The sequence below is a fragment of the Salminus brasiliensis genome, chromosome 3 (assembly GCF_030463535.1).
Source record: "Salminus brasiliensis chromosome 3, fSalBra1.hap2, whole genome shotgun sequence".
In the NCBI taxonomy this organism is placed as follows: domain Eukaryota; kingdom Metazoa; phylum Chordata; class Actinopteri; order Characiformes; family Bryconidae; genus Salminus; species Salminus brasiliensis.
In genome coordinates, this window is record NC_132880.1 from 33,418,007 (window position 1) to 33,445,505 (window position 27,499).

Consider the following 27,499-nt stretch of genomic DNA (forward strand, 5'->3'; position numbering starts at 1 on the left):
AGAAGGTCTTTCCCTTGATGTAAAGGTTCTTTACCAATTTAAAGGTTCTTCACACTACAAACATTACAAAAATTATTCATGGAACCATCAATCATTTTTCTATGGCACCATTTAAAGAACCATTTGAAGTAGCTTTACTTCAGAGAGGTGTAGATGCTAGTGTTATGTTACAGCTTGTACATTGACACCACCTACTACATAAGAGAATTGTCAAGTAAGTGGTGGGCTTAAAAAAAAAAGCTCACATATAACCCCCCGAGACAGGGACTAATTGCTACAGCTTAATTGCAAGCACCTCTTGGGTTCCACTCTTAAACAGCGGGATACGTTTAGAGTAAGAGACGGCTCTCCTGCTTTGTCTCCTTCCACAGCCAAGTTGAAATAAAAACAAGAAAAAAAAACAATAGAGATGAATATTCAAAGTGCTTCTGGGCACAGGAATCAGGCTTGAAAATGGCTCTGCTGATTAGGTTATTTTCAGGAGAGTGGAACAACTGGTGCGATATAACTCACAGACAAATGTTTCAGGTCACATGCCGTTTCAGAATTGGGTATCCAGTGGGTTGGGTATCACATGGAAGCACATGTAATATGAAACACTTCCCTCACACTAAAAAAAAACACCTTTTCAAGGACTCTGAAGTGATTCTGCTTGAGGGTGAATCTGAAAAAGAGCTTGTTACAGGAGAACTAAGCCTTGTACATTTATTTTTCACTGTTTAAATGCTGCCTAGACAAGAACTAAAAATTGTAAATTTTAAAAGCACTTCTCCTTATTTCTGTTAGGAATATAAAAAAAAGACAATTAGCTGTGAAATTGTCAGAAATTACAATATCTGCTGCAGGGCAAACTTTAAAAAGCTCTTGTATGAGGAGAACTAAGCCTTGTAAATGTATTTTTCAGTATGTTTGAATCAGTCTGCTTAGAAGAGAACTACAGTTTTTGTATTGATATGTTTTGATAGAAGTATAATTAAAAAATGACAATTAATGCAAGGAAAATCAAAAAAAGGGGACTTTACATAGATTTTTTAGATTGTAGAAAGTAAAGTAAAGCTATTTCAAGCAAAAATGGCAGAACAGTGTTAATAAATGCACACAATCACCATCACACTGAAATATTTTACATTGTGTCAAAATGTCATGATAAATGGACCAATAGAAATGTTCCAAATGTATTTGAAATAATAAAAAAAATGACATTTTGACAAGTTTTTTTTCATCTCCTGTAAAAGGTTTTGGTGTGACAGTGACAGTAGAAAGAAGGATGACGTTGTGCGTTGCTGTGTCATGTCCATCAGCTAAATCTTCGGTGTGAAAATGACATTGTGTGGAGTTATAAAATAACTACATTTTGGGAGAAGAAACATGCCTAAAGCTCCTTCTTACTAAACTAAAGTCTTATAAATTCCATCTCTACCTGGTTTGTGTGTCTATGACAAGTCGGCGCAACCCCATCACCTCCCTCTAAACCCTCTCATCTATCATTCCTCACTCCACATATCAAAGGGTCGACTGGCCGCTACCACAAAGCAGAAGCCACTTAAACTCCAGCCCACAACTTCTTCTTCTCCCCCACTTATACAGTCTTCTCATCATGAGATGAAGACATGGTCCGAACTAGCAAATACGCATTTTTATCTGTTCTTTTAAATTGTGGAAGTGATTGACGTTGATGGCCATGCTTAAAGCTCTCATTTTCTGCTCCCCTTCTGTTCAGGAAAGTTATGGAGGAGGAGGTTGGTGATCCAGGCATCTCAGGGTGACGGTCGTCCATGTTCGTCTCAGCTGGAGCAGTGGAAGCCGTGCCCCGTTAAGCCCTGCTACAGCTGGAAATACAGCGCCTGGTCTCTGTGCAAAGCTGAGGTCAGTCTGAACTTCAGCTAAATGCGTTTTGCCACAGGCAGGATGTTAATTCCTTGTTTTTATGTGCTTTATTCATCGTTCCCTGTCCGACAGCGCCCCGCTTCCTTTGTCTGGAGCATTCTTCAGGCTCCCCTGCTCTTCTCTCTGCCTCTGTCTTCTCTTTTCCTCCTCTTTTCCCCCCTCTTTTGCATTTGTACTGCCTTCCAGTTGTTGTCATGTGTCTAGATTGCAGAGCTCATTGGGGGGTTTAATTAAAGACACGCGACAGAAGACACAGAAGATGCGGACCCCCTCCTCACTTTCTCTCTCTTTCTCTGCCCTCTATTGTCTGCTAGCTCGGTGCCACACGCCCCTGTCACAGTGCCGGCTGTGAGGACTAGAGTAAGGAGGCATTGTAGTGACTCCTTCCTTTGTTCTTCACTGTCTGGCTCTAAGCCGCACTTTCTGAAAGCGAGGCTCTGGGCTACACTGTCTCGGCTGTGTCTCACGTTTTGAAAGATTTTGGGCAGATGGGGGGAAAAATATGATGCTGAGAGCTGACAGATTGAAATGCATGTCAGACATTGAGCTCACACAACTACACAGTGCAGTGCAGTTGTTGGAGGCTGCAGTTTGTGTGGCCTATGTGTAGCATTACTATGATAACTTAGTTATGTGTCCCTGGTTTATTAAAGGAATGATATCATATAGAGTTTATAAAAACATAGCTGCAGTACTAAATGTAATAATTGTAGAACCCCTAATAGAACCTCTTATTCGGTTGAAATGCAGGTCAGATACTGAGCCACAACACTGTTAAGTAGGGTTAATGTTGTCTTGCATTACATACTGGGTTCCCTAGATCCTACTAGTGAGGGTTTGTGCCAGTTTTCTCCCTTTCAGTTACCCCAGTCTTGCCCAGGCTTGTTGACACAAATGTAGGTCTACATCTATTCAGATATTTTAACATTTTTGTGTTTTGCATGTCCACATAAAAACACCATTTTGGTCACTGAATACAAAGCTTTTACAAAACACTCTCCAAGGTAAAGATAACAGAGCTTAATGGAATCGCTGACATCACAACGCATGTATGTTTCTGACTAAATCTCAAATATGTCCATACGCCCCATGTAGTAAACTACATAAGGCATATAACCACAGCATCTACACACAGATTACACTAGATTTCAGATGGTGATATATGAATAAATGTAAATATTGTAAATATTACAAATATTAAAAGCTCCCTTGACCAAAAATTTGCCACTGCTGGTAGACCAGTATGACCATACAGCAAAACTCCAAATCCAAAATTCTCATTCTCATCATTCTTGAGCAGAAGTGAGACCTCTTGTGAGCCAGTCTGCTTCACACGTTCATGGTTTGCAGTTACCTACAGAGTGCTCTTTCACAAATTGGTTGTGAAGGACTTGCATTGACTTCTAGAGGCTATTCTTTTCTTGGAAGCCATTTTCATTCACAAACTTTTGTCGGCAGTCCCTGTCAGTAAGTTTTGTCTTTCATTCGCAATTAAAAAAAATCCTTTAGACTGGGGTTTCGGAAACTGCAGACAGACCAGTATGATCATATGCTTTACTGCACCTGCAAATTCAGCCACTTCCTGCCAAATGCAATTACTTTTTTTTTTGCCAATTATTATCATGTATTTAGCAATATGTTTTTCACACATCAAACGAGACATTCACTGCACTGTATGACCTCTTCTCAATCTATGAATCCCATCGCACACCCCACAGGCATTCAGAGCCTGATCATTCTCAATAAATAAATGAGTGTGAGAGTGAGGGATTGAGTGGGTAGCTACCCAGGTCTATGAGATGCTTTGCTTCTAAAAATGTGTGTAATGTGAGTTTTTTTCTGTGTGGTTGGTTTTCACAGGGTGCTCGATGTGGAGAAGGCCTCCGCTTCAGGAATGTGTCCTGCTTCGTTTCGGATGGCTCTGGGAAAGACGAGGGCAGTTTGGTAGATGAGGAGCTGTGTGGAGATTTGGAGCAGGCGGTGGATGGAGATAAACAGATCACCCTGGAGGAGCCCTGCACAGTGCCCTGTCCAGGTAACCCAACCGCAAATACATATGCAGATACGCTCTACCAGGTAAATTAACATTTACTGTAAAATTAAATTGAATTCAGTGACAAGAACAATGATCACCACCCCACATTATTCCCAACTCCCCAACTCATCCTACAAGTACTGGATGGAGCACCATCATTCCAGAGAACACAGCTCCACTGCTCCAAACCTCAATGCTGAGGGGGGCTTTATATCCCTCTAGCTTACACCTGGCATTAGAGATGGTGCCAGGACTAGACACGTTGTGTGTGTGTGCATTTGCACCTCTATGTCAGCAATAGGCAATTCACTATTGTATGAGTAATTGTAAATGTTATTTGGTTCCTAGTGTAAACAAAGTGAAAGAAAAAAAATTCCAAGCCCTACTGAGAGCAGCTAACAAGAAGACTCACCACTATGTAGGTCTAAAAATTCTCTTTTCGGCCTGCCACTCATGCAACATCACAGGGCAACCAACGTGCTCAAAGGAAAGCATTGGGTACTCTGATGCATTGGCTATTAGATTTTTGTGCTGGCCAGCATTACTCTGAAGTAGTGTGGGGAAAGAGAGAGAGACATCTATCCACCCAGAGAAAGCAAGGCCAATTGTGCTCTCTCAGTCTCCGGATGCTGATGGCAGGTAGTATAACGATATTCAATATTCAAACTACTGAAGCGCATTAGTCCGCTAGAAAACTCTGAGCCCATACTCTGTGGATATTTGCTGATACAGACTGACATTTGTATGCATCTGTTGTGAATGTGTTCATGTGACAACAAGATGCAAACCTTCAGCTAGAAACTCACTCATCCTCTGGGAATTTTATTGCCGTCCAGATGTGAGAATATTAGCGCTGCGGAGGCGTGTGAACATTGTTTTTATATTATAGACGTCTCCTGATGAACTAATACAATCCCAATAGGGCTTCATTCACTTTCCCTGTCTCTCTACCTCCCCCCCCCTCCTCTCTCTGCATTGTGATAGTAATACTGTAATGTACGGAAACATTTGTTTTGTTTTTCCCCCTCTCTCTGAAATTTGCTGGGCCCGGGCGGCGTGTGTGAATGACAGGTTTATCGCAGTGTTTTGACGTGTTCTGTGTAGCTGAAGCAGAGAGTTGTGACACAGGTTTTTTGCAGCAGTGGATATGACAGTAATGATTCACCAGCATTCATGTGTGTCTGTGTATGTGAGGGAGGAGGAGACACCAAGAAAGAAACAGTGAATATTTGTGCTGCATTGTCAATTAGACGGGACCAGTGACACTCCCTCTCACTCTCTCTCTCTCTCCCTCTCTCTCTCTCTGTATATATATATATATATATATATATATATATATATATATATATATAATACCAATTTCTTGCAGTGTTTCACGTCAAATCAATTAGTGCCAATCGATTCACAAATAACACTCAAGTGTCTCAAGTGTAGTTATATATATATTTTTTAACTTGACACAGACAACGCTCTTTGCAATATTTGTGACCCAAAACACTAAGCTGGCCATGAAAATACTTATCAAACACAGAATTTATCTAAAAACCAAAAATTGTACTGTATTTGATAACCTGAGAGCCAAGCCTCCCCCATCTACACCCCCCCCCCCACACACACACACACACACAAATGTTAACAGCACACCTGCAGTCAGGTCTGTCTTTATATGACAATGATGATACATCAAGCATGGACACATATCTGAAGTGACTAGTGATCACTCTGGTGTGTAAAATAATGTTGTAAATAATGAACAAAATTTTACAATTTTGTAATTAAGTAATTAGAAGTAATTAGAAGTCAACCGCATTCCAAGTACTGGTAATGGTATCGGGTCAAATGTGAATGGTTCCCAGCCCTACTCATCGCCATACACCATCAGAAGCTTCATGATTTCCATGTTTTCCATCAAACTGGGAATATTTGTCCCTATAAACAGTTAAATACATACTGTCACTTGCATATATACAGTGTGTAAATATTGTTCCCACCCATTTGTAACAATTTTGGATGTAAATAAGTTAGAATAGAATAAAAAAAACACAATATGTAAAACACATCTTTATTTCTTTAATAAATATGGCCTATTTCGTAATATACAATACCTATATTTTGCATATATGTGTAAAGGAATGAAACCCTTTGTACACTCTGACCTTCTGCCACCAGTAATGTCAGCAATCTCAAGCCCCACTTACTGTCTGAATCCTTATGTAAATACTCCTGACAGCTGTCTTTGTGTAAGATTTATCCAAAGCAAGAGACAGGTAGCTAGCAATAGCAGATCCACATGTCTACCCCCCACTTCCCTACACACACACACACACACACACACACACGCTCATACTCCACGCACCATCACGACTCTCCACTCAGCTTCTGTGCTGCTAATGTGCACGTGTTCTGGTAATCACAGCTGGGATTAAAGCTTTTGGAAGGGCCGCTTTATGATGAATTAATATGCGAGGTATTCTCAATTCTGTGCGGCCATTACAATAGGACAGTCTGACCTACTTTATGCTAATGAGCCATGGCTGAGCCAGTCTGAGGCCATACACATGATGAAACCCACAGCCAAGTACAGGTGGAAGGTATTACCACTAATACATTATGAAATTCCAGTCACGTTTGAGGAACAGGAATATGACTTTTTTTTATTTTTACCAGTGGCCTTTCATTTTATTTATGAATTTTCACGTGTCACTTCATCTGTGATATTTGATTCCATGCTGTGTGTAAGCATGGCTGTTAACTTGAATACAGTGTGTATGTGGATATGTATATGTATATAAAACATATCTACCCTTAATGTTTTTTTTATAGTATTCATTGTTAAACTGTTGAGATGCTGCATAGCTTCTCATCGGTCCATCAATACTTAACATCTAAGCACATGGTCTATAGTCTTCTAAATATTCTGTATTATATGGTATGTTGTTGTTTTTTTTTATTCATTTTTATGTTTTCTATTTTTATATCTTTGTTTATACTGTATTAAGTGTAATAGTTAATGTAGGAGCATTCACTGTATTCTGTGTTATGCAGTCCACCAAATAAGTGCTGTTTGACTTGTGAACCATTTTAATGGGTCCATGTCCTACTTTTACCTTTTATTTAAAATGTTGTATTTGCATTTTTCCTTGTATTTAAAAGTCCCCTTACAGCATCTACATGACTATGTTCCAATTTCTCTTTTGTCTTCAGACGTAAAAAGGTTGTTTCTGTTATCACACCCTTAAGACTAATGACAAATCAGCTCTAATTGGCTGTATTTTCCCTCATCCAAGACACAAAAAGAGATGAAACCCTTCTGTGCACTGAAGTGTGAATGCGTGAGGGTTAAACTGTTTTTGTGGCTTAGGTTTCATATGTAGACTAATAGCACTTTTCCACTGCATGTTACCTACACTACTTGTCTCTACTCACATCACTTTTTGTAGAGTGATTCTCTCTAGACAGTCAGCGCTCTGCAAGGGTTACATGTCACGATTTAGTCCCTCCTCGGCTTGCTTCAAACCATGAGCGATCAGGTACTGTAGTTCCAGGTACCAAATGTGCCTAGTGAAAAAGCAAAAAAGCAGAGTAGATTTGTGTAGGTAGCATGCAGTGGAATGGACTGGAGAATTAACTGTACATTTTGAAGCTTTAACAATATCTACATTACTTTAAAAAATACAATAATAATAATAATAATAATAATAATAATAATAATAATACATATCAAGGGAAACTGTTTTCCATGGTAGGGGCCTATTAAAAGGTTATGCACAAGAGTTTTCCTTGGTTAGAAGAACCATTTAACAAGGCAAAGTGTTAACAAGGCACCCTGAGAAAAGTCCCTCAGTGTAAGTTGGCAAGGCAAATTGTGGCTGTAATACTTCTTTTTCTATTTGAAAATACCAGCTGGTGTTTACATTGTGTGAACTTTTTGTAATGAATGGACTGATATGGTCTAATAATACTTGGAATTAAAATATTGCTACATCCTATGTTGAAATTATTAGCATTTGTATTATTCTACTATGTTTTGTTATGCAAATAATGAAATATTGGTTGATATGTATATTTTAGTGTAATGCCAGAAGTCTGAGACCACATTGAAATCTGTTTTCTTTTAAATAATAAATTAGTAGTAGTTTATGCCAAGTAAAAAGATTCTGCATTATAAATATTCAAAAGTTTGCACATTTATGACTTGACGTGAATGATGTGAAATTTAGCCTTGTTTATACCATTCTACAGGTGCGATTTTTGGGCCTGCTGCCATTAAAGCAAAATGGGTGCATACAGGATATTAAGAAATTCTAAAATTCACGTTCACATTTCAAATATTCTACTTGTCATGCTGGTAATATCATTTGTAAAACACAAGCTTGTTCCTTACTGTATATATTATATGAAATATGTAATATGAAATGTGTGTAATAAGCATGTAACTTAACTGCATTTGGCAGGAGAGTGTTATTTGACGGACTGGACAGTGTGGAGCCCGTGTCAGCTGAACTGTGTGGGTGGAGATGATTTGGGCTTCGGGTCAGTGCAGGTGCGCTCTCGGGCTGTGCTTGCCCAAGAGCCAGAGAATCTCCTACAGTGTCCGGAGCAGGAGTGGGAGGCCAGGCCGTGCACAGGTGCGTTTACCGGAGAACACACAAAACAGAGTCATTCTTCCATTTTTCCAAGTGATCCTGAAATGAACCACAAATAATCCCTTTAAACTGTGACCCAAGTGTGGGTTCAGATTTCAGTTCCTAACTCTAATATCAGGATAACTTACATACAGTTTCATAATAATTTCTGAATAAGTGTGTACATATTTATCATATTCTGGGTATTCAAATTCAATTTGAGTATTCATAGTAGTGATGTCTTAAGGTAGTGATGTCTTAAACACTGAATAATAAAAATCTGTTCATGGGCTAAAGTGAATCCTTATTTTTCTCAATCCTCCCCTAGATGGTCAGTGTTATGACTACAAATGGATGACTGGTCCATGGAAAGGTTCTTCTCGCCTGGTATGGTGTCAGCGATCAGACGGATTGAATGTCACAGGTACGTCCCTCTCTATATGAATGGGATTAGGTCTATCTTACAATTGCTAGCCACAATCAATGCAAACTAGACTTGCAAACTGATAAACTGTACTGTGGCCTGCTGATTTTTCCAGAGCAATCTGGAATTCAGCCTCCCTACCGCACTGGAGTGTACTGAGTGGGAGAAGGTTGGGAGATAAGTTGACATTATGAGCTGTCATGAGCTGTCAGACTAGAGCGGGGCAGTAGGGTGTGATTACGCTACCAGAGCCTGTGTATAAGCTGTGTGGAAATGAGCTTTTAATCCATGACAATGTCACACTCACATTTTAATCCCATTCCCCATCACACTGCTTGTCCCCTCATGGTGAGTGTATGTGTGTGTATGAGTGTACGAGTGTGGGAGGTTGAAATGTGAAGTACTAGGGCTTTTTGTAACACATTGTATATTTTAACATCATGGAGAATTATAATAACAACAATGGCACTGTTAGAATTTTATTAATAAATGGCTTAGAGTCACCATAGAAAACAATTTAGAGGGAACAGGTTTAGATATCTTGCAACACCTTTGAATTGGAGTTCTTAACCCATGTTTTTGCTCCACATTAAACGTTTTACTCATCTGTTTCCACTGTGCTGAGCCATCCAAATTCAGCTCATTCCAGATGGCATGCATATGCCTGGCCACTTTGATTGACAGATCGCTGCACCGGAGCTTCTAGCACCCTACCCATTTCCTCTCAAACAACACAGACTCCCCTCATGAATATTCATTTGTTGTTCCGAGGTGTGAAACGTTATGAATATTCATTGGAATAACTTGTAATAGGTAGACTCCTTTTTGCAGATGCCTGCAGTTTATTTGAGGCTTCAAAGGCCACCCTTATGCACCCCCCTTCTTGCAGCTATAGCTTATTTCCAGAGCCTTGCAGGTTCAGTAGTAGAGAACAGCACTGTACTCTAGGAAATGTGGAGGAGATCGTACTGTTAGAGTACAGTATTTCCCAGTTTTCTATAATGACACCTGCTTAAAGGCCTTTGCTTTTTTATGTCCTTTATGAAGTTAGGCTGCTTTGAAGTAATTGTTTTTGTGATCAATAATTTAGTTTAATTGTAAAACAATACATTACATTACATACAACATTAAATACATACAACCACTTCTTTACCCCACAGCAATGTAGCCCTGCCCATAGACGTCTGGAATCATGCAGTATTATGTAGTCTGTCCAAAGTAGTTTAGCCCCACCCATTCATGTTGCCATAGACCTCTGAAGTTGTTTGTCATTCCATTGTTGGTGTCATGCCATGCTAGACTCCTCCTATCACATGATGCTACCCAAACTGGAAAGGTGAAGGCTAGCATGTACGTCCTCTGATTCATGGAGATGACAATTCTGTTACATTAGCAAGCTACCGCCCATGCTGACTAGCATCACAGAATGATGGGGGGCTACCTACCCATCCAAAGAGAGTGAGGCGAATTATGCTATCTTGGACTCCCAAATATGGATGGCTGTGACACAAACAGGAATAAAATTCACAGTGATAGAGCTGGCACTTAGACAGTTGTGCCACCTAGGAGCCTCTTACAGACTTTAAAAGAGGTCAAATTTTAAATTGATAAAGAGACATTGGAAAGTGGTCATAATAGGGGGGATAAAATAGAAGAAAAATGTAGAAGATCAACGCTTTAAACAATGTCTGATTTGGTTCAGCTGCCAACTACTTTTACAGCTTTGGCTTCTTCAACACACCAATCTTCAGCAAAAGAAGGGATGCTTTAGAGCTGGGGTACTGGGTGAGGTTTCTGAATCACTGCACTCATTGCAGATTATATTGATTTACCCCAGTGTAGAGAAAATAAAGGCTTGAACTGAAAGCCCTTCTCTGCCCGCTGGCTGTCCATTTCACTGTATTCATGGGCCCACTGAATTGTCCCTCAGGCTATGGAATAGAGAGCGAGAGAGAAAAAAAAAGACAGAAAGAGAAAGGGAGGAGCATCCTCTGTTACTCTTCCTTGTGATAGGATTCCTGGGCATCCCACTGAGAGATTCATTTTTAATTGTGTGCTGCAGCGCTTCTGTTCGCTAGTAGCTATTCACGCGGGACTAGGCAGGAGTGCAGCTTCTCCATTTATTCTCCCTGTGTCTCTTCTCATATTCGCAGAGTCTGCCAAATGATGAATTAATGGTAATGTATGTGTGTGTGTGTGTGCCTGCTGCCTAGAGGTCTGCACCAGTTTTTATACCAGTTAATATGAGGCGGTACTTGTGCTAATTTCATAACACAGCAGAGTTACAGAAGGAGAAGCATGAGCGCTGGCAAAGACTGCTGCAGAGAGAGAGAGCAAGTAAGAATAAGAGAGACTGAAAAATGGAGAGAGTGAGGAAGAGAACGATTGAGAGAGAAAAGAGAACAAAATAGAGGTAGGAGGAAAGACAGAGGGGGACTGAGAGTGAGAGAGAATGAAAGAGGATGTGAGACAGTAGGAGAAAAAATAGAGAGTGAGAGAGAGGCAGTAGAGACCTGAGTGAGAGTCTGATGCCTCCAGCACAGAAAACTGACTCAAAATAACTAGAAGCAGTAGGAAAATATGGGACATGTGCAAGTGTGTGTGCGGAAATGTGTGTGTGTGTGTGTTACACTGCTTTTTTCATATTGTCTGAAGTGCTGAAGTTCTACCGCTTGCCCTACAGGTGGATGCCTGGCGACAAGTGAACCCGTGTCAGACAGGTCATGTGACCCAGCCTGCGACAAGCCCCGCTCTTACTGCACAGAGGTTAGTGTATGTGTGTGTCAAGTGTGTGTAAAGCAAAGGCAACCTGTCAACAGGGCTCAAGGGGAAGATTCTGCTACAGCAGGGTCTGATACTCTCACACAGCCAGCCTGTGCGCACGAGAGCGAGAAAGAGACAGATAGTGGAAAGAGAGAGAAAGCGAAGGCAAGTGAGGGAGTCGAAATGTGAGATTCCCTCCTTTCAGCTGTACTGAAACTGGAAAGAAGCACCTCTTCTTTACCATTCTTTGAGGATGAGAGACAGAATGTTAAAAAATTACATTCATTCATGTAATAGAAACCTCTCAGGTCAGTAATACTGAAAGGTGAATGCACAATCCCAACTTCAGTCATTTTACCACTTACAGCGGTATTGCTGTTACATCACCTTGACTTACAGGTGTGACTGTTACAACAGACTGTAATAGTTGCATTTTATTGCTGTTACACAAAAGCCTGCTATCTCTGTGTTTATGTTTTGACGCATTAAGAATCTGGCAGTTGTTCTTACATTGTGTCAAAATTCCACAATGAATGAACCAATAGAAATGCTCCTAAATTACTTAAAATTGTTTTACATTCTTCATAAAATCTTTTACATTGACAGTTCTCCTGTAAAGTTGTCGATTTAACACATTTGTTTTCTGCGACTGCAACAATTTATTTGAGTGATAATATATAGCCTACATTATCTACTACATATACCTGTAATGCAGAGGAAGCAGAATTAGATGCACAGCTAATCACTCATGAACATGCTGTGAATTTCAATTTCAGGCCATTTTAAAAGAGATGCAACCGCCCCTGAGTATTTAAAGCAGTCAGGAAGTGTAATTAGTGCTTTGAGACAGCCCTAAAGGACACGCTTTACAAATGCATTTCTGGGAAAGCTGAGAGATACAGAACCGTCACTAAAGCATGAGGACTGAGGCGGTAGACATGATTTCAGACAAATATGACTCTGGGTACGCAGAGTTACACAATTCTCGCAAGGTTTTCCTGCCCACTTCTCTAAAGTGACACTGAGCCCAGAGTGGGAATGATAGAGACACTATTCTCTCTATTACGGTCAGTAGAGCATCACAATGATTTTGAAGCAGTTGTTTTAACGTAAAAAGGATACGTAATGTTGCTGTAATATTATATTGCTTAAATATTGCCCGGAAATAATTGATCAGAAAAAACCTCTGTTCTATCTATACACCTCCACACTCCACACACTCCGCCTGAATGAAGTGTTTTTTAGGTCTGTCCCACATTAGGGCAGATTATACTGTCACACTTTTTAAAAACATATTTCCTAAAATGGCAAAATAGAACATTTGATTGAAAGACTTAAAGAATATATTTACACTGCATTATGATATTAGTTGATGAACAAACACATCATAAACACATAACATTCCTAACGGAATTGTTTAATTTATACCCCTAACATAAATTTAGTCTAAATGCTGACCTTATTGGGCTTCACATGGGGTGCTTTCTGTCTAGAGATTGCTCCACCTCAACCTAAGACTGGACATTTAACATTGAATCACATGCTATCACAGCTTGTGTTAACCTGTAGTTTCATTGACTTTTATTTATTTAAGAAATCCTTCAGCAAATAAAGCGTAGGTGTCATTATGGCACATTATAGACATTCTTGAATATGGCACAGAAACCATACAGACAGCCTGAAAATCTGAAATCAGAAAACAAACAAATCTAGTCTTGTATGTGTGTGTAACTACACACATACATGCCCAGTATTTGACTTGCATATATTTCTATAATGCAGTGCATTGTTACATGTAGCTCTGAATCAGTGGGTTAAGCCCCTGCTGTGTGTTACTCTATTCCTTTGTGGGTTTGGGACAGCACATTTGCGCAGCTCCTTTCGTGTGCTGCTTTGGAGCTTCAAATGGGCCGAATGCGCCATGCTCTCTCTTGTGTTCACTGATCTGAGCGCTGTGTTTGCACTGAAAGTGATTATTCTCCTGAGATTGCTGAGGGAATAGGAGACCCCCTGCTAACTGCAGGCAAAGCAAGGAGAATACACATCAGAAACCAGTGGGCTGGGAACGTCTCTCGGAGCATCTCAGAGCACATACATGCACGCACATTTTTATAAACACATTTACATAAAAGCTTTGAGGACTAGTATACACACAATACACCCACGTATACCAGTTTGAGAGCACATGCTGTGATTTTCTTGTCAAATCACCCCCAACCCACATTTGCAATGCACGTTCTCAGGCAAATCCTAGACCCTGCTGCTTTGATTGAGGCGTGTCTCCTATGCAGTTCTTGAAAGAACAATTAGAAATACCAGCGCAGAAGGGAACCCTCCTCAGAGGCATCGTTGCTTTTTAAAAATACTTAAACTAAGCTGTGAAGCACCGCAGAGTATTAAACAGCTCTGAAAGGTAGGGGAAATACACACTAGGGTTGGATATGACTACAGTAGCACAAGCAGTAGCAAAAATGTGGGCAATAATGGAACAGCAAGAGGAAGAACAAAATGAAACCTAGAAATCTCTAAATCCTCTACCAACTACTGATCTACCACTATTGATCTATCTAATTAAAAACCTCTTCCTGAGCTAAAGTGAGAGTGTTCCTGAGCTGAGAAAACACTACAATATGAACAGCAAAGGATCTCCAGGGCTACAGTTGGGAACCATCACCCTACAGTGTGCCATAAGACTGATATATGTTCAGTTTGGTTTGTACCTTTCAGTGAAAAGGGGTTTTTACTAGCTGATCTTGGAACGGATTTGTTTATGTGATTCTGAGTGTAACTGGTGTGTTGCTGACCCCTGCAGGCTGGTATATGTGGGTGCGAGGAGGGCTACACTGAGGTGATGACATCAGATGGGGTTCTGGACCAGTGCACAGTTATTCCAGTGCTGGAGATCCCCACTGCAGGAGACAGCAAGACGGACGTAAAGACCATCAGGGCCATCAGCCCCACTCAGCCCACCACTAATCTGCCTGGCCGCTCTGGACGAACGTGGTTCCTGCAACCCTTTGGACCAGGTGGGCCCTAACCTCTTGTACTCGTATTATTTAGTAATTAATATGATCTATTCTATTCTGAAAGTAATATGTAAAGTGTAGACCAGCCCCCTGTATCGTCCTGCATAATTAATTTCATATATTTAATAAAATCGATTTATTTAGTGACTTATGCTGATAAATATGTCCAACTGTATTGTTCAGGACCTACCATGAAGCTATGCGATTAAAAAACTGTGTGTGCAAATCTCTTGCATAGATCCTCACAGGCTTCGGTTCTAACAAATAGCAAGACTGTTGTAAATACTCTATAAACTGGTTCTTATTGTTTTTAACCGTTCTCTACAGCAGGGTGCTCAAATTGTTCTTATAGGTAGAATATGTGAAAAGGTTGTGTGAGATCATCTGGTTTCAGCAGGTAGCAGGGGATGGTGCTGCTTGTGTTGTAGAGCTTCCTGCGGGCAAGTTTTAATGAGCAGTGGTTGGGAAGCAGCCGTTGTTGATTTGTCTTCTGTTACTCTGTTCTTCTGTACAGATGGCAAGCTGAAGACTTGGGTGTATGGTGTGGCAGCAGGAGCTTTTGTGCTGCTGGTGTTCATCTTCTCCATGACTTACTTAGCCTGGTAAGAGCATTTAACGTCAACAACAAGACGGTGTTCATTTCGCTTCCCGTGTCTGCAGTAAAACTACAACCGCAACCTTTTGGCAAATCACTGGAACATTTCATAAGGTTGCAATGTAATACATGTTTGAATGAGAATTGGATTTTAAAACAGGCTACAGTACATGCCTTAGTAGAGTTCATATGCAAATTGATTTACTGCATGCTGATTTAGATCCAGCTCATATACCACCTTTATCAAAATCTCGTAAATGTTAAGACCACCAGTGAGCAAAAGAAACTCATAATTATGAGAAATTCACAGATACAGTCATTGGGAGATGGAGGGCATATGAATTATATAAATATATATTTAAAATAATTTGTAAAATGTCATTAATAAAAACACTATCCTGTTAGAACACTCCCAAATGTATTACTACCTCAAATTACTAGAATTAGAATCAGGTGCAGCACATCAGATGATTAGAACTTGGTTAGAGAGCATTTTGAAGGAACTTGTGTTATTTAAACCTTTTGTTTGGTTTGCTCTTGATTGGGGCAGTGGTGGCTCAGCGGTTAGAGTGCCGGGCTATCGATGGGTTCGATTCCCGGGCTTGGCAAGCTGCCACTGTTGGGCCCCTGAGCAAGGCCCTTTACCCTCTCTGCTCCCCGGGCGCTGGAGTTGGCTGCCCACCGTTCTGGGTGTGTGTGTACTCACTGCCCCTAGTTCACTAGTGTGTGTTCACTACCACAGATGGGTTAAATGTGGAGGACACATTTCATTGTACAGTCTACACTGTACAGTGACAAATACCTTTACCTGATTGTTAAAGAGAGTGGGATCACCATGGCATGATCCAATGAGCTCTTTGAGGCCTTTATAAAGAAGGGTGTAGATGTATATGAGTCTGGGAAGGGATTTAAAAAAGATATCAGTCATTCCTTTGTTGTGAAACAACTGCCAACATGGCCAGGTCAGGCCATCCTAGCAGATTCAGCCCAAGAGCAGACCACAAACGCATAAAGAGGTCTCCAACAATCCTAAAAAGTCATCAAAGTACAACATCTGCCATCAGGGCATTCATGGGAGGTGTTCAAGGAGGAAATCCTAGGCTTGGCCCTTTTACAGTTTTTTGGGAAGGAGCTTTTGGAAAGCTCATTAATAAATGAATGAAGTTTTTCTCATGGAAAAATGTATTAATTATGGCCTAATGAATGTGAAATAGTTCATCATTTGCCAGTTTGTTGCAGTTAGTTATGCTTTAAACCCTTCATTCATCTTGTTCTCCACATTTCCATTCATTTCCACCTCTTGTTTCATTTTTCATTTCATAATAATTTTTCTCATCATTCATTTCATTCTTTTCTTTTACCTGCCCTCTGCTGTGCCCGTCAGTATATGCATTCTGACCCGGCACTCGGCTCAGAACGCCGACCATTCATCAGTGGTGTGGGTCGGAGCAAATGACCAAGAGATAACGTTCACCTGTCCGAACTGCCAACACGCTGAGACTCAGATCAACTAAAAGCCTGAGCTCAGCTCCGCCCCCTTTCCCTGCGACCAGTCAGGCCTCCTGTTCCCACTCGCCATCACGCTGCCTCACATTCACTCGTGCCTCTCTCACCACTCAGCTGGAGGATTGATTTGGTGGAGGTGAGCAGATAGTCCCACCTTTTAGGACAACCCATTATTACGTCCCCTAGAACTGTAGCTGTGATGCCTGCTGTAGATGTAGACTCTCTTTACACCTGATCATTTCATAAGACTTGAATTTGGATTGATTCAGAAAGATTTTAACCAAATGCAGCTCTCTTTCAACAGTATTATCTCTTCAGCAGTCTTAACATTATGTTTACTACTCCCTGTGTCCTAAGGGTCAAAAATTACTCAAAGACATTCTATGTACCCTGGTGGTGTACTGCTTTTAAACATAGTAATGGGTTTCATGCTGCCTGCCATTAGCCAGAGAGCACAATTGACCTTGCTCTTCCTGGGTGGGTCGATGGTTTGCTCACTCTTCCCACATTACTTTAGTGTGATGCTGGCCAGCACAGATGCCTGCTAGCCAATGCATCAGAGCTAGGTGCCCGCTACTCCTATGAGTGTTGGTTTTCTAGGTGATGTTGCATCAGCTGCAATTTTAAAAGAGGTGATGGCTGGTTGCGCATGTGTCACCCTTAGGTGTCAGGAGCATTACACACAATGGGGGAGTACTAATGAGTGGGTTGAGTAAGTTGCATAACCTGTGACAAGCCACAGGTTATGCAAATCTGCTCCTAACTAACAGCAACTAATAAGTTTTGTTATCATTAGCATTTGACATTGTTAGTTGCAGCCATACTATGTAAAAGATGGGTACCATGTCAAAAGTTAGAGATGTCCATTGTTTTCTGTGCACACCAACAATGTTTGTAATCCATGATTACTCTTCTTTGTTAGTGCTGGTCCATGTTTATTATGGTGTAATGTATTGGGAAGGTGTTGCGCTGTCAGATTTAGCTTGGTGAGACAGGTTTGATCCCAGTCCCAGCCTTGTTGAGCAAACCAAATGCAACAATGGTACGAAAGAACTTCCTCATATTAAAAGAAAGAAACTTTGAGAGGAACCAAGACTCAAAAGGGGAAACCATCCTCCACTGGTCAACACCAGATAGCACAACAAATAACAGAATAAGAACTGGAAAGAAAGAGTGAGATAATAAAGAGCTGTGACTAGTGTAACAGTAAGGCATGAGTTATGAGAATGTGAGTGAGTGTAGGATGGCCAGTGTTAATGGAAAGGTCCATGCAGGTTGAAGAGTCATATGTGCAGATATACAGCATCCTGAGTGATGTAAACAAATCAATGAGAGGATCCAGAGCAGAACAGCATTGCAGTGGGCAGCAGGGTGATGGAGAGCTGGTTTGGGTAGTACTGGGACAGAATAGTCAAAGTCAAACATGAGAAAGAAAAAAAAAACAGAAAGAAAGAAAAGACAAAGGGGTTAGGAGGATGGTGACAAACATTGGCATCATTTACACAGCAGCAGAGCAGCAGCAACAGCACCCAACCACACACAGACTTGCAATGGCATTGAGCAGTCAGCAGGGGGGCAGCTCGGGACATGTCTCAAAGGGAAGAAATGCAAAAAGGAAGAAGGGATTTAACCCTTTAACCAGAGTAGTACAAAACTTCAGCAAAGAAAACAACAGCCTGTAATGGAGGATTAAATGAAAGCTTGTGTGATTAATTAAAACAATTTGTCTCAACAATAAGTGTTGAGTGTTTTGCTTGTAAAAAATTCAGTTCACATTAGAACAGATGCAGGTAAACATAAATGCAGTAACAAGTAAAAAGAATGTCTGTTTCTTACTATTAAACTATGAACTATGAAGGAAAAGAGACCTTGTGAGCTAGTTTGAAGAACACGGCTTGGTTGCAGATTTCTCCTGGGCATCCCAGTCAGCAGATTTGCTCAGTTCTATAACCAGCTCACATGATTTAACATCATAAAATTATTATTACTGTTGGATGATAACTACAAATAATACTAGACTCCCATAAGGATGAGAGCTTTGGGAATGTTTTAACAAACACATAGACACCACCACTACCACTTTTTGAATTTATGTAGTTTGTTAGGTGTATTTGTAAATGCTATTGTATGTGAATTTTTTCATTTTATAATCACATACACTTCCATTTTCCACTTTAGGCACAAGTAACATTTCTTACATTTTATTTGCAACTTCCCTTATTTGCAAATTCTACTATTAATTGTTTTTAAATCTGTGTTGCTGCACAGAATTCATTCAAGAATCATTTTGTGCAGCTGCCTTCAAAACAAACTGATATTATGACATTGATTCCAAACTTTTGAACAGCAGAAGAATCCCTTAAGATTCATGAAGCGACCAGGTGTGAAGTGGTATCCAATTTCCCCTACAGATGATTGATATTCTTAGACTTTCAAATACTTATCAGTTTCTTTCTGTTCTATTCACCCCTTCCTACTAGCACTGCCCCCTGATGGTCACATTTTGTAATTGCTCAACCTCTACACTGCTATCCTCAGAAGCTCTTTCATATCTTTCTCTCTTATCCTCTTCCTCATTAACCCCTTGAACCCTAGGTTTATTATTCAATATTCATCCTATGGCAGAAAATTCTGTAAAGGATTTGGTAACCATGTTGTTTAGCATATCTTGTGGAGTCCCACAGGGTTCTATTACGGGGCCTATGAAACTGATTTTAATTATAACAGTAATGTAGCTATGAGAGTTATGAGCGGTGGGCTTACATACAGGGTAGGGTCTAAGGGGTTCATGAAGTTCCTGAATGGGTCATATTGGTTACACAAATCTAAGCTTCAACATTGCTTTTTTGCAGTGTGATCCATTAGCTTTAGCTGATATGGTATGTGTCTTTGAGACAATTTAACAATCTCATAATCTAATTTTTCTGCATTATTTGTCATAGTTCTCGTTGAGGTAAGACTTGGAGTTCTCACTGTGCTGTTATGTGATGCCTCATGCTTTTCTGTTCCCCCATCTGAGCGCTTTTACACATTTTAAGAGCTTTCAAATGAGCTTTCCCTTCACTTGCGTTATTTACATGCTGCAGTTATTGTGAACAATACAATAATACAGTAGATAAACCATGTAACTGTAATCTCAATCTGTAATCTACTGTATTAAAAAGCAATATAAGCTACAAGAGTGTCAGCTACACTAGATTTGTCCATTGCATGATAAATACTAAAAGCATGACAGTAAAGACTATAATAAATGCATGAAGGCTAAGAAGCCACTGATCAGTGTCTGTATAAAGTGGCAAAAGATCATTGAAGCCAAATACATATGTTAATACCTTATTGAGTTAATGTTTTATATATAATCAGATATGATTATATTTGGCCTCAAAATGCAAAGGGATATCTTTTTAAACTGTTGCGTCGTCCACAGAACGCTGAAAGATGCTGAAAGATCTGTTCATCCATATCCTTGACATGGTACTAAGGTGGCCTAATGCTTGTTTTTTTCCCCCCCTTCCAGCAAAAAGCCAAAGAAGCCCCAGAGAAGACAGATGAACAACAGACTGAAGCCTCTGACGTTAGCTTATGACGGCGATGCTGACATGTAGCCTCCCCGGAACTGCCGCTGATCCTGTAAACCGCATTACTCCACAGCTGCCTACTGGCTACAGCCTGCGCAGACTTCTGGACTGCTTTTTCTATGACATGATAGAAACCCAGACTCTGCCCCTGTTTATAATTAGTCCCCGTTTGTCCCTTCTCCCTTTTTTACGTTTCAAATTTTTTGACTTTTCACTGGAGCCTTCACAAACTCTTATCTTCTTAAGGAAGTCTGCCTTTGCCTTTCTGCCATTCTGTACCATAGACTTGTCTTTCAGAAGGAAATCTGTCGGAGTGGGCCCTTTTCCAGTTGAGAAGGTTTCAATATTGTTGTGGGGGGTTTTTTTGGTTGGTTTTTTTTTGCTAAAAAGCACAAGGATACCTTTTTTCCCTCCTCAGGCGTGTTGCGGCTGCAATGTTTGGATAACTCCTTATCGCACAGCTCTCATTAAAGTGATCCGTCACTGTTCTGCTCCAAAAACACACAACTCTTCATTGGTGTTTGCTTGTTGCAGCCATCGTCTCGGCAGTATTGGGGCATTGGATTTGAGGTTGGTACTCAGATTTGACAGGCCTGCTAGCGCCCTCTACAGCAACTCTGGCCTGCTTCTTCTCCCCATCTCTGTTTTCAGGTCCCATTTTGCACTATATTAGTGCAGCATGATTAACTTATAACATTGCCATAGAAAACTGCCTCTCTCTCAATACAGATGATGTACATTCTTGTGCTAGATGTGTTAAAAAAAAAAAAAGAAAGAAGTAGCCCTTTTTTTCAGAATGAACTCAACAATGTTTGTTTAAAGTTGCTTACTTTACCTCTTGTGATAAAATGGGACACAAATGTAAAATACTTTTTTGTGGTTGCCACTATCCCCTTGTAACATGTACAGTTGGAGTCTACTAAGTGTTGCGTTCTTTGCCTGACTGACTTTATGTACGTCATTTAATTTCTTGCGTTTTGAAGGCTCAGTTCAGTGAATTGCTTTCTGTTTATTTCTCTGATTTTAAAGGGCTCCATTTCCCCAATATGAGAGCTTGTAGAAGTTTTGAACCCACAACAATGCTTGTTTTGAGCAATGGTGATTCTGCTCTGTATGGAAGTTGGAGCTGTTGTGTAATAGTAACCCCAAACTAAACCAGTGCTTAAATTTGAATGTTAGGATGGATTTGTACAGCTGTGGAATCCTTCCTAAAACCCACTTCAACTTCAGATGCAGAGAAAAGGTGAAGCTGAACTTGATTGCCAGTTGCCAGACTGGAAAACTCAACAAAAGGAAATTCAGCATCAACAGGGATGCAAATTCAAATGGTCTTTGAATGGCATTCCATGTTTGGATCATACGCACAGGCAGTATTAATGTGCAGACTAAGGGATAAGCTATAATAACTACAGTATGTATTATAAAACAGCTATGTTGGCCTCTAGTGGCATATCATTAACTTATGAACTTTTTAACATTATCAACAGCAGAAATGAAAGGAATGTTTACTTTTTTTGGTTAAATTATGAGTTGTAAATACATGGATGATTTTATTTATTCATTTTCTGTATCATATATAAATATGTTAAATTGTTTTTTTTTATGCACAAAACGTTAAGAAAAACTGTGTGTGTGAGTGAATGGGCATGCATGTGTGTGAGAGAGAAAGAGAGTGAGAAGACAAATAAGAAAGAGAGAGAGAGAAAGAGAGAGAGAGAGAGAGAGAGAGAGGGAGAGAGTGAGAGAGCGAGGGAGAGAGTGTGAGAGAGAGAGAGAAAACAGAGAAAAGGAAACAAATAAGAGTGAAAGAGTGTGTGTGTGTGTGTGTGTGTGTGTGTGTGTGTGTGTGTGAGGGAGAGAGAGAGATAGAGAGAGAGAGAGAGAGAGTCAACAGCTACTGATCTTCTCTGGGGCTATCCAGATTTACTGTGTGAAAACGTTGCTCAGCTTTGTCCTTTTCCTACAGGTTGTTTATATGTATCTGATGAATTGCTGATAATAAACAAGAAAAAGTCTTCAGTTTGTCACAGGTCTCACATTATGTCTCACATTATGTCTGATGAGGTGATCAATGACTGTCCTACTCCAAAACACCCTATGTTTGTGTAGGCTTTGTCAAAGCCATCTCCTCAAATGTACCTTAGTGGTTATCAGATTTTACAGGCCTCCTAGAGCCCCCTAAAGAAACGTCAGCATGCCTCTTCCCAATAACAAAAAGGTTGCCTTTGAAAAACATTGCCATGGAGAACTGCCTCTCTTAATACAGTATGTTTTTTATTCACATGGGTCTAATTGGTACATTTCACATAAGTGAGGTCAGATCTCAAACATTTCAGTGTCCAGTGTTGGCCAATTGTGCAGAAGGAGAGGACAGTTTTTCTTGTAGGCAGAATGAGCAGAATGCCTTCAAGCTGTGGCACATGTTTAACTGTGCTAACAGTAAAATGCAAACTAACCAAAACAACACAGAGTCAGAAATTATTTAGAAGGTTAAATACAAGTATCAACAAGCTCTTAATACGAGTGATTAAGAGCAAATCAACTGTAACGAAGAAGCAAAGTGAACAGAACACTTATAGTAAGTGCCAAAGTGCTTCTTATAAGTGTATTAACATTGTTAAAGTGCATAAATACATTGCAGATTTAAAGTTCAAACTTGACAAAAGAGCAGCCTAATGCTGAGGCTTTAAACTGCTGCACTGGGATGAAGCTCTAAAGCATGGTTTAAAGATAGCATGCAGCTGAGCCCTTCAAGGCAAAGGCAAAGCAAGGATGCGTTTTGTGTTTGATTCTTGCTGCCACAGGGAGTCACTGGAGTGGTCTCAGTAAGGACATGAAATGAAAGCACTTTGGGTGGAAAATCTAATAAACTAGTAAGAAGAACTTCAACATAAAGTTTTCAGTATCACAGATAAATGACGAGAGAAGGTCAAAAAGAAAGGGACAGTCTTGAAGAATACTTTTGCGTCAATTTATTTCTTGTCAAAGGACCAATAACAGACCCATGCAGAACTCCAATTGTAAACTTATGGCATGGTGAAAATCAGCCTCCCCAGCTTACCTAGTGTGACTGACTCTCAAGATGTAATGAAAAACCAAAACAGGAGGCAGTTCCTTTTGGCCAAGTTTAGGACTTGGTGATTTTAAGTGCCCAATGGACTTTTAAAGGTGTGTGGAGGACTTGAGTAACATTTCATAATAACATTTTAATAAAATATTCAGCCTTGTTAGACTAACAGGTACTAAAGTGTTTTGCTAAAAAAAATAAGAACAGAGAGATCGAAGTTGATAGTTTCCATCATCTGGGCCTTTCTGTCCCCAAATAAAGTCACATATTAATTATTTATACATTAAAGAACAGCACTCTTAAGTGTCATTGTTTTGAGTATTTTGCATTTATAACAGTGACATTTTAAAAGTGCTTTGGCACTTATATGAACGGCATGGTAAAAACTTGTAGGAAATAGTGAATATGAAAAAACACCCTAAAATTATTTTTAGAACAGTTGGTCAGTGTTAGAGTCAATGTCAGAGTCTTGTTGATGAATCAATGCCTGTATTTATTTATTTATTTATTTATTTGTTTTAGCATGTTTTTATTCAAAATGTGTACAGTCTACTTTCAAGATGTTTCCGTGGCAGCAGCTTTAGAACAGCAGGACTATGCTAGGGTTATTATGACATCACGTGATGGAACTGTGATCTGAGGAGGAAGTTGTTCTGAGAACCTCATTCTACACCTGTTTCTGTTTGAGAAACACTTAGACACACTCACCTCTTCAAAACTCTTCGGAAAAGCAAACCAAGCCGACCTAACGAACGTTCACGTAAGTAATTGTGCCTCAAACAAGTTGTTAATTGACAGATCTTGCTAGTTTAAAATGTCTTGCCTCAAAACAAACATAGCCTTGTAGCCCCCACAGAGACATACTCACTCTGTCACTGTTATTAAAAAAGATAGCATCACACATTTTTTATTCGCTTGTTAAAGAAAGCTATCTTTACATTTGAACTTAGGTTCTGGAAAAATGATGAAGCTATCGTTGGAGCTGAATGGTGTCCAGCCACTGGCACCTTGGACAAGCAGAGTGGACACTCTTTCTGTAAGTCATGACATTTGACAGATTGTGGAAGAAGAATAATGGCTCTATAGTAATACTCCTCTCTATGTTCCTTCTACTGTGTTTCAAGTCTTTTCAATTCATGAGGCTGAAGTCCTAGTCTAAGTCTGAGTCTTGACTCGAGTCCACACGTCTAAAGAAAATGTGAGGTCTAAACTGATCTCTCTTTTATAGCCTGTATTTTATACACATGTCTTATATGCAGGAGAATACAGTGATCAGGAAGAGGTTCTCCAAAAGTGTTCAGCTGAAAATGCTGGAGGCCGACCTCAAGAGAGAAAGAGAGACTAGGAAGAGAATGCAGGAGGAGTGGAACAAGGAGAAAGTAATGATGCAGGCTGAAAGAGCATTTTACCAAAGCTACTTTCAGCAGCAAACCTCCGAACTGAGGAAGGAGCTTGAGACAAAGATAGAAGAGATGGGGATGGGGTTGGAGAGAACCCTAAATACACTGATGGAAAATGTGAAGAAAGAGTTTGAGAAAGAAAGAGAACAGATGGAGAAGGATAGAACGGACAGAGCTATGCTGCTGGTCGGAAAGGTGGACGAGCTGAAGAAGAGGGCAGAGAATACAAAAAGTCTAGAGCAGGCAGAAGGAGAACCACAGAGCCTGGTGGAAAACGTGAGTCAGGAGGTGGAGAAAGAGAACTCACGGCTGAAGACAGAGAAGCTGAACAGAAGCACTAAGAGGTCAGTCAGCTTCTACAGACTGGACTTTGACAAGCAGCTCCAGATAGAAAACAAAGAAAAGCTGGAGAAGGTCCTGGCTCAGCTTAAAGAGAAGAGGCTGCTGATCCAGGCAGAGAGGCAGAATAGGAGAGAAAGACAGCAGAGGGAGAGAAAAGCTGAAGAAGCTTCAGTAGGGAACTCCATGGAGGTGTTGATGGAGAAAATATCCGCCTGGACACTTTGAGAGAGGGTGGTTTGAGAAAGGGAGGAAGTGGTAAGACCTGCAGAAGATGATAGAAGAGAGATGTGCACTGTAAATAGTTCATTTCACATTTGAATGTTTCTCTCATTTCCATGAATAAATAAATGTCTTGCATTCAAATTTCTGTTCTCTCCGTTTTTTTTTTTATTACAGTGCTGAAAAAGCTAATTCACATAATACATCTCATGATATCAATCAGGTTCTACAGTTTCTACAGTTTCTACAGGGAATATTTTTGGTTTAACGGCTAGATTAAAAATAAAATCATTATCAGATGCCGTAAACTCACTGATAATTTGTCAGTCTAGGTATTTGTTAAATTTCAAAATTTTGCTCAGTTCAAAGTGGACTTCTGGAGCCTTATATGTTAAACATATCAGCAAATATCAGAAGTGCTCAAATAAAATCAAATAAAGTTAAAATGAACATTGTCTAACTCCAATCAGGTCAGGTATTACTTTAATGTTATTCCTTGATGGAACTTGTGTATATTGGAATAAAATTACGTTCTTCGGGCTCATTTCACACATTATACAAGACGACAACAAAGCAAACACAGTTCAGTAAACATACATGGCAATGAATAAACAGGATAATATGCAAATATATTAAAATAAAGCTCATAGGAGCCCTAAGAATTTGCTACAGAGAATTAATGAACAAATAAACAGTAAGTGGGAAGGGAAGTTGTTGGGCAAGTATAGCCGTAACATCAACAGTTCTGATTGGAAGAAGCATGATGTAGAAAGGTTGGTGATTAGAAGTTGTATTTTTCAGTGAGTAACAGGAAAGGGTCGAAAAAAACCATAAACATTTTAAGTTATAAAAGATTTTCTGTTGTATTTATTTATTTATTTATTTGTTGAGCTTTTTTTGTTTTTCAAAGTTTAGCGGTTTTGCAGAACGACAGCATGGATAAGAACAGTAACCAGTAATCACTCAAATGTACCCTGCACCCACTCAGAACCCCACACCCAGCATAAGTAAGGGAACACAAACAACTAAACAAACATCAGAACTCAAAACTATAACTGAAATATAAGTACACATACAATCAAACCTAAGCACACTTACGTATAGAGAGAGCTGTGAAACAAAGGTGCACCGAAATGTAAGTAATCCTACTTTAATGTGCATTCCAGCAAAGTAATCTATTTCTTTATATTTCCTTTCCATTTATTTCATCATGAACTAAGCAGCCATGTTACAGTCAATTCCTTACCACATCTGGATAGATAAGATCTCTGTCCACCCCTTTCTAATAGCATTTAATGTGGAGGCACCCAGAGCTGTAGGTTCAGCACTCTACTGTTGTTTCTTATTAAGTTGTCCAAGTCATCATTAAACAACAATTAAAGAGCATTAATACATTGGTTGAAGGGGAATGTGGTCTTTTTATTTTTACTGAATTTCATTCTTTTCTACTACTCACCATGTTGTTGCTCTACCTTAATAGGCTATAGGATCTTACATTTGACTATAACTTACCTTAAGGTTCATAGCCCACATGAACAGCCCTAAGGTTAAAAATCTCTGTACAGAACTGCCAAATGTCAAATGTTATTCAAAGATAAATTCATAAATAATTCATAATTTCCATCCTGGGACAGAATCGTGGAAGAAGGGCATCTCAAAACATGAGAAAGAAAAAAGGAAAACAGAAAGAAAGAAAAGACAAAGGGGTTAGGAGGATGGTGACAAACATTGGCATCATTTACACAGCAGCAGAGCAGCAGCAACAGCACCCAACCACACACAGACTTGCAATGGCATTGAGCAGTCAGCAGGGGGGCAGCTCGGGACATGTCTCAAAGGGAAGAAATGCAAAAAGGAAGAAGGGATTTCACCCTTTAACCAGAGTAGTACAAAACTTCAGCAAAGAAAACAACAGCCTGTAATGGAGGATTAAATGAAAGCTTGTGTGATTAATTAAAACAATTTGTCTCAACAATAAGTGTTGAGTGTTGTGCTTGTAAAAAATTCAGTTCACATTAGAACAGATGCAGGT

The 27,499-nt window shown here is 39.8% G+C and overlaps 1 protein-coding gene across 1 annotated transcript in view; it reads left to right on the top strand.

Annotated features, from left to right (window-relative positions):
* thsd7aa (thrombospondin, type I, domain containing 7Aa) overlaps nt 1-22,454 on the top strand; it is a 138,810-nt gene extending 116,356 nt beyond the window's left edge. The window contains exons 21-28 of the mRNA XM_072675928.1: nt 1,721-1,866; nt 3,748-3,922; nt 8,377-8,550; nt 8,876-8,971; nt 11,655-11,737; nt 14,547-14,760; nt 15,275-15,362; nt 20,379-22,454. Coding sequence (XP_072532029.1) covers nt 1,721-1,866; nt 3,748-3,922; nt 8,377-8,550; nt 8,876-8,971; nt 11,655-11,737; nt 14,547-14,760; nt 15,275-15,362; nt 20,379-20,466 — 1,064 coding nt within the window. The 3' untranslated portion in view covers nt 20,467-22,454. The remainder of the gene's footprint in view (nt 1-1,720; nt 1,867-3,747; nt 3,923-8,376; nt 8,551-8,875; nt 8,972-11,654; nt 11,738-14,546; nt 14,761-15,274; nt 15,363-20,378) is intronic.
* The last annotated feature ends 5,045 nt before the right edge of the window (nt 22,455-27,499 follow it).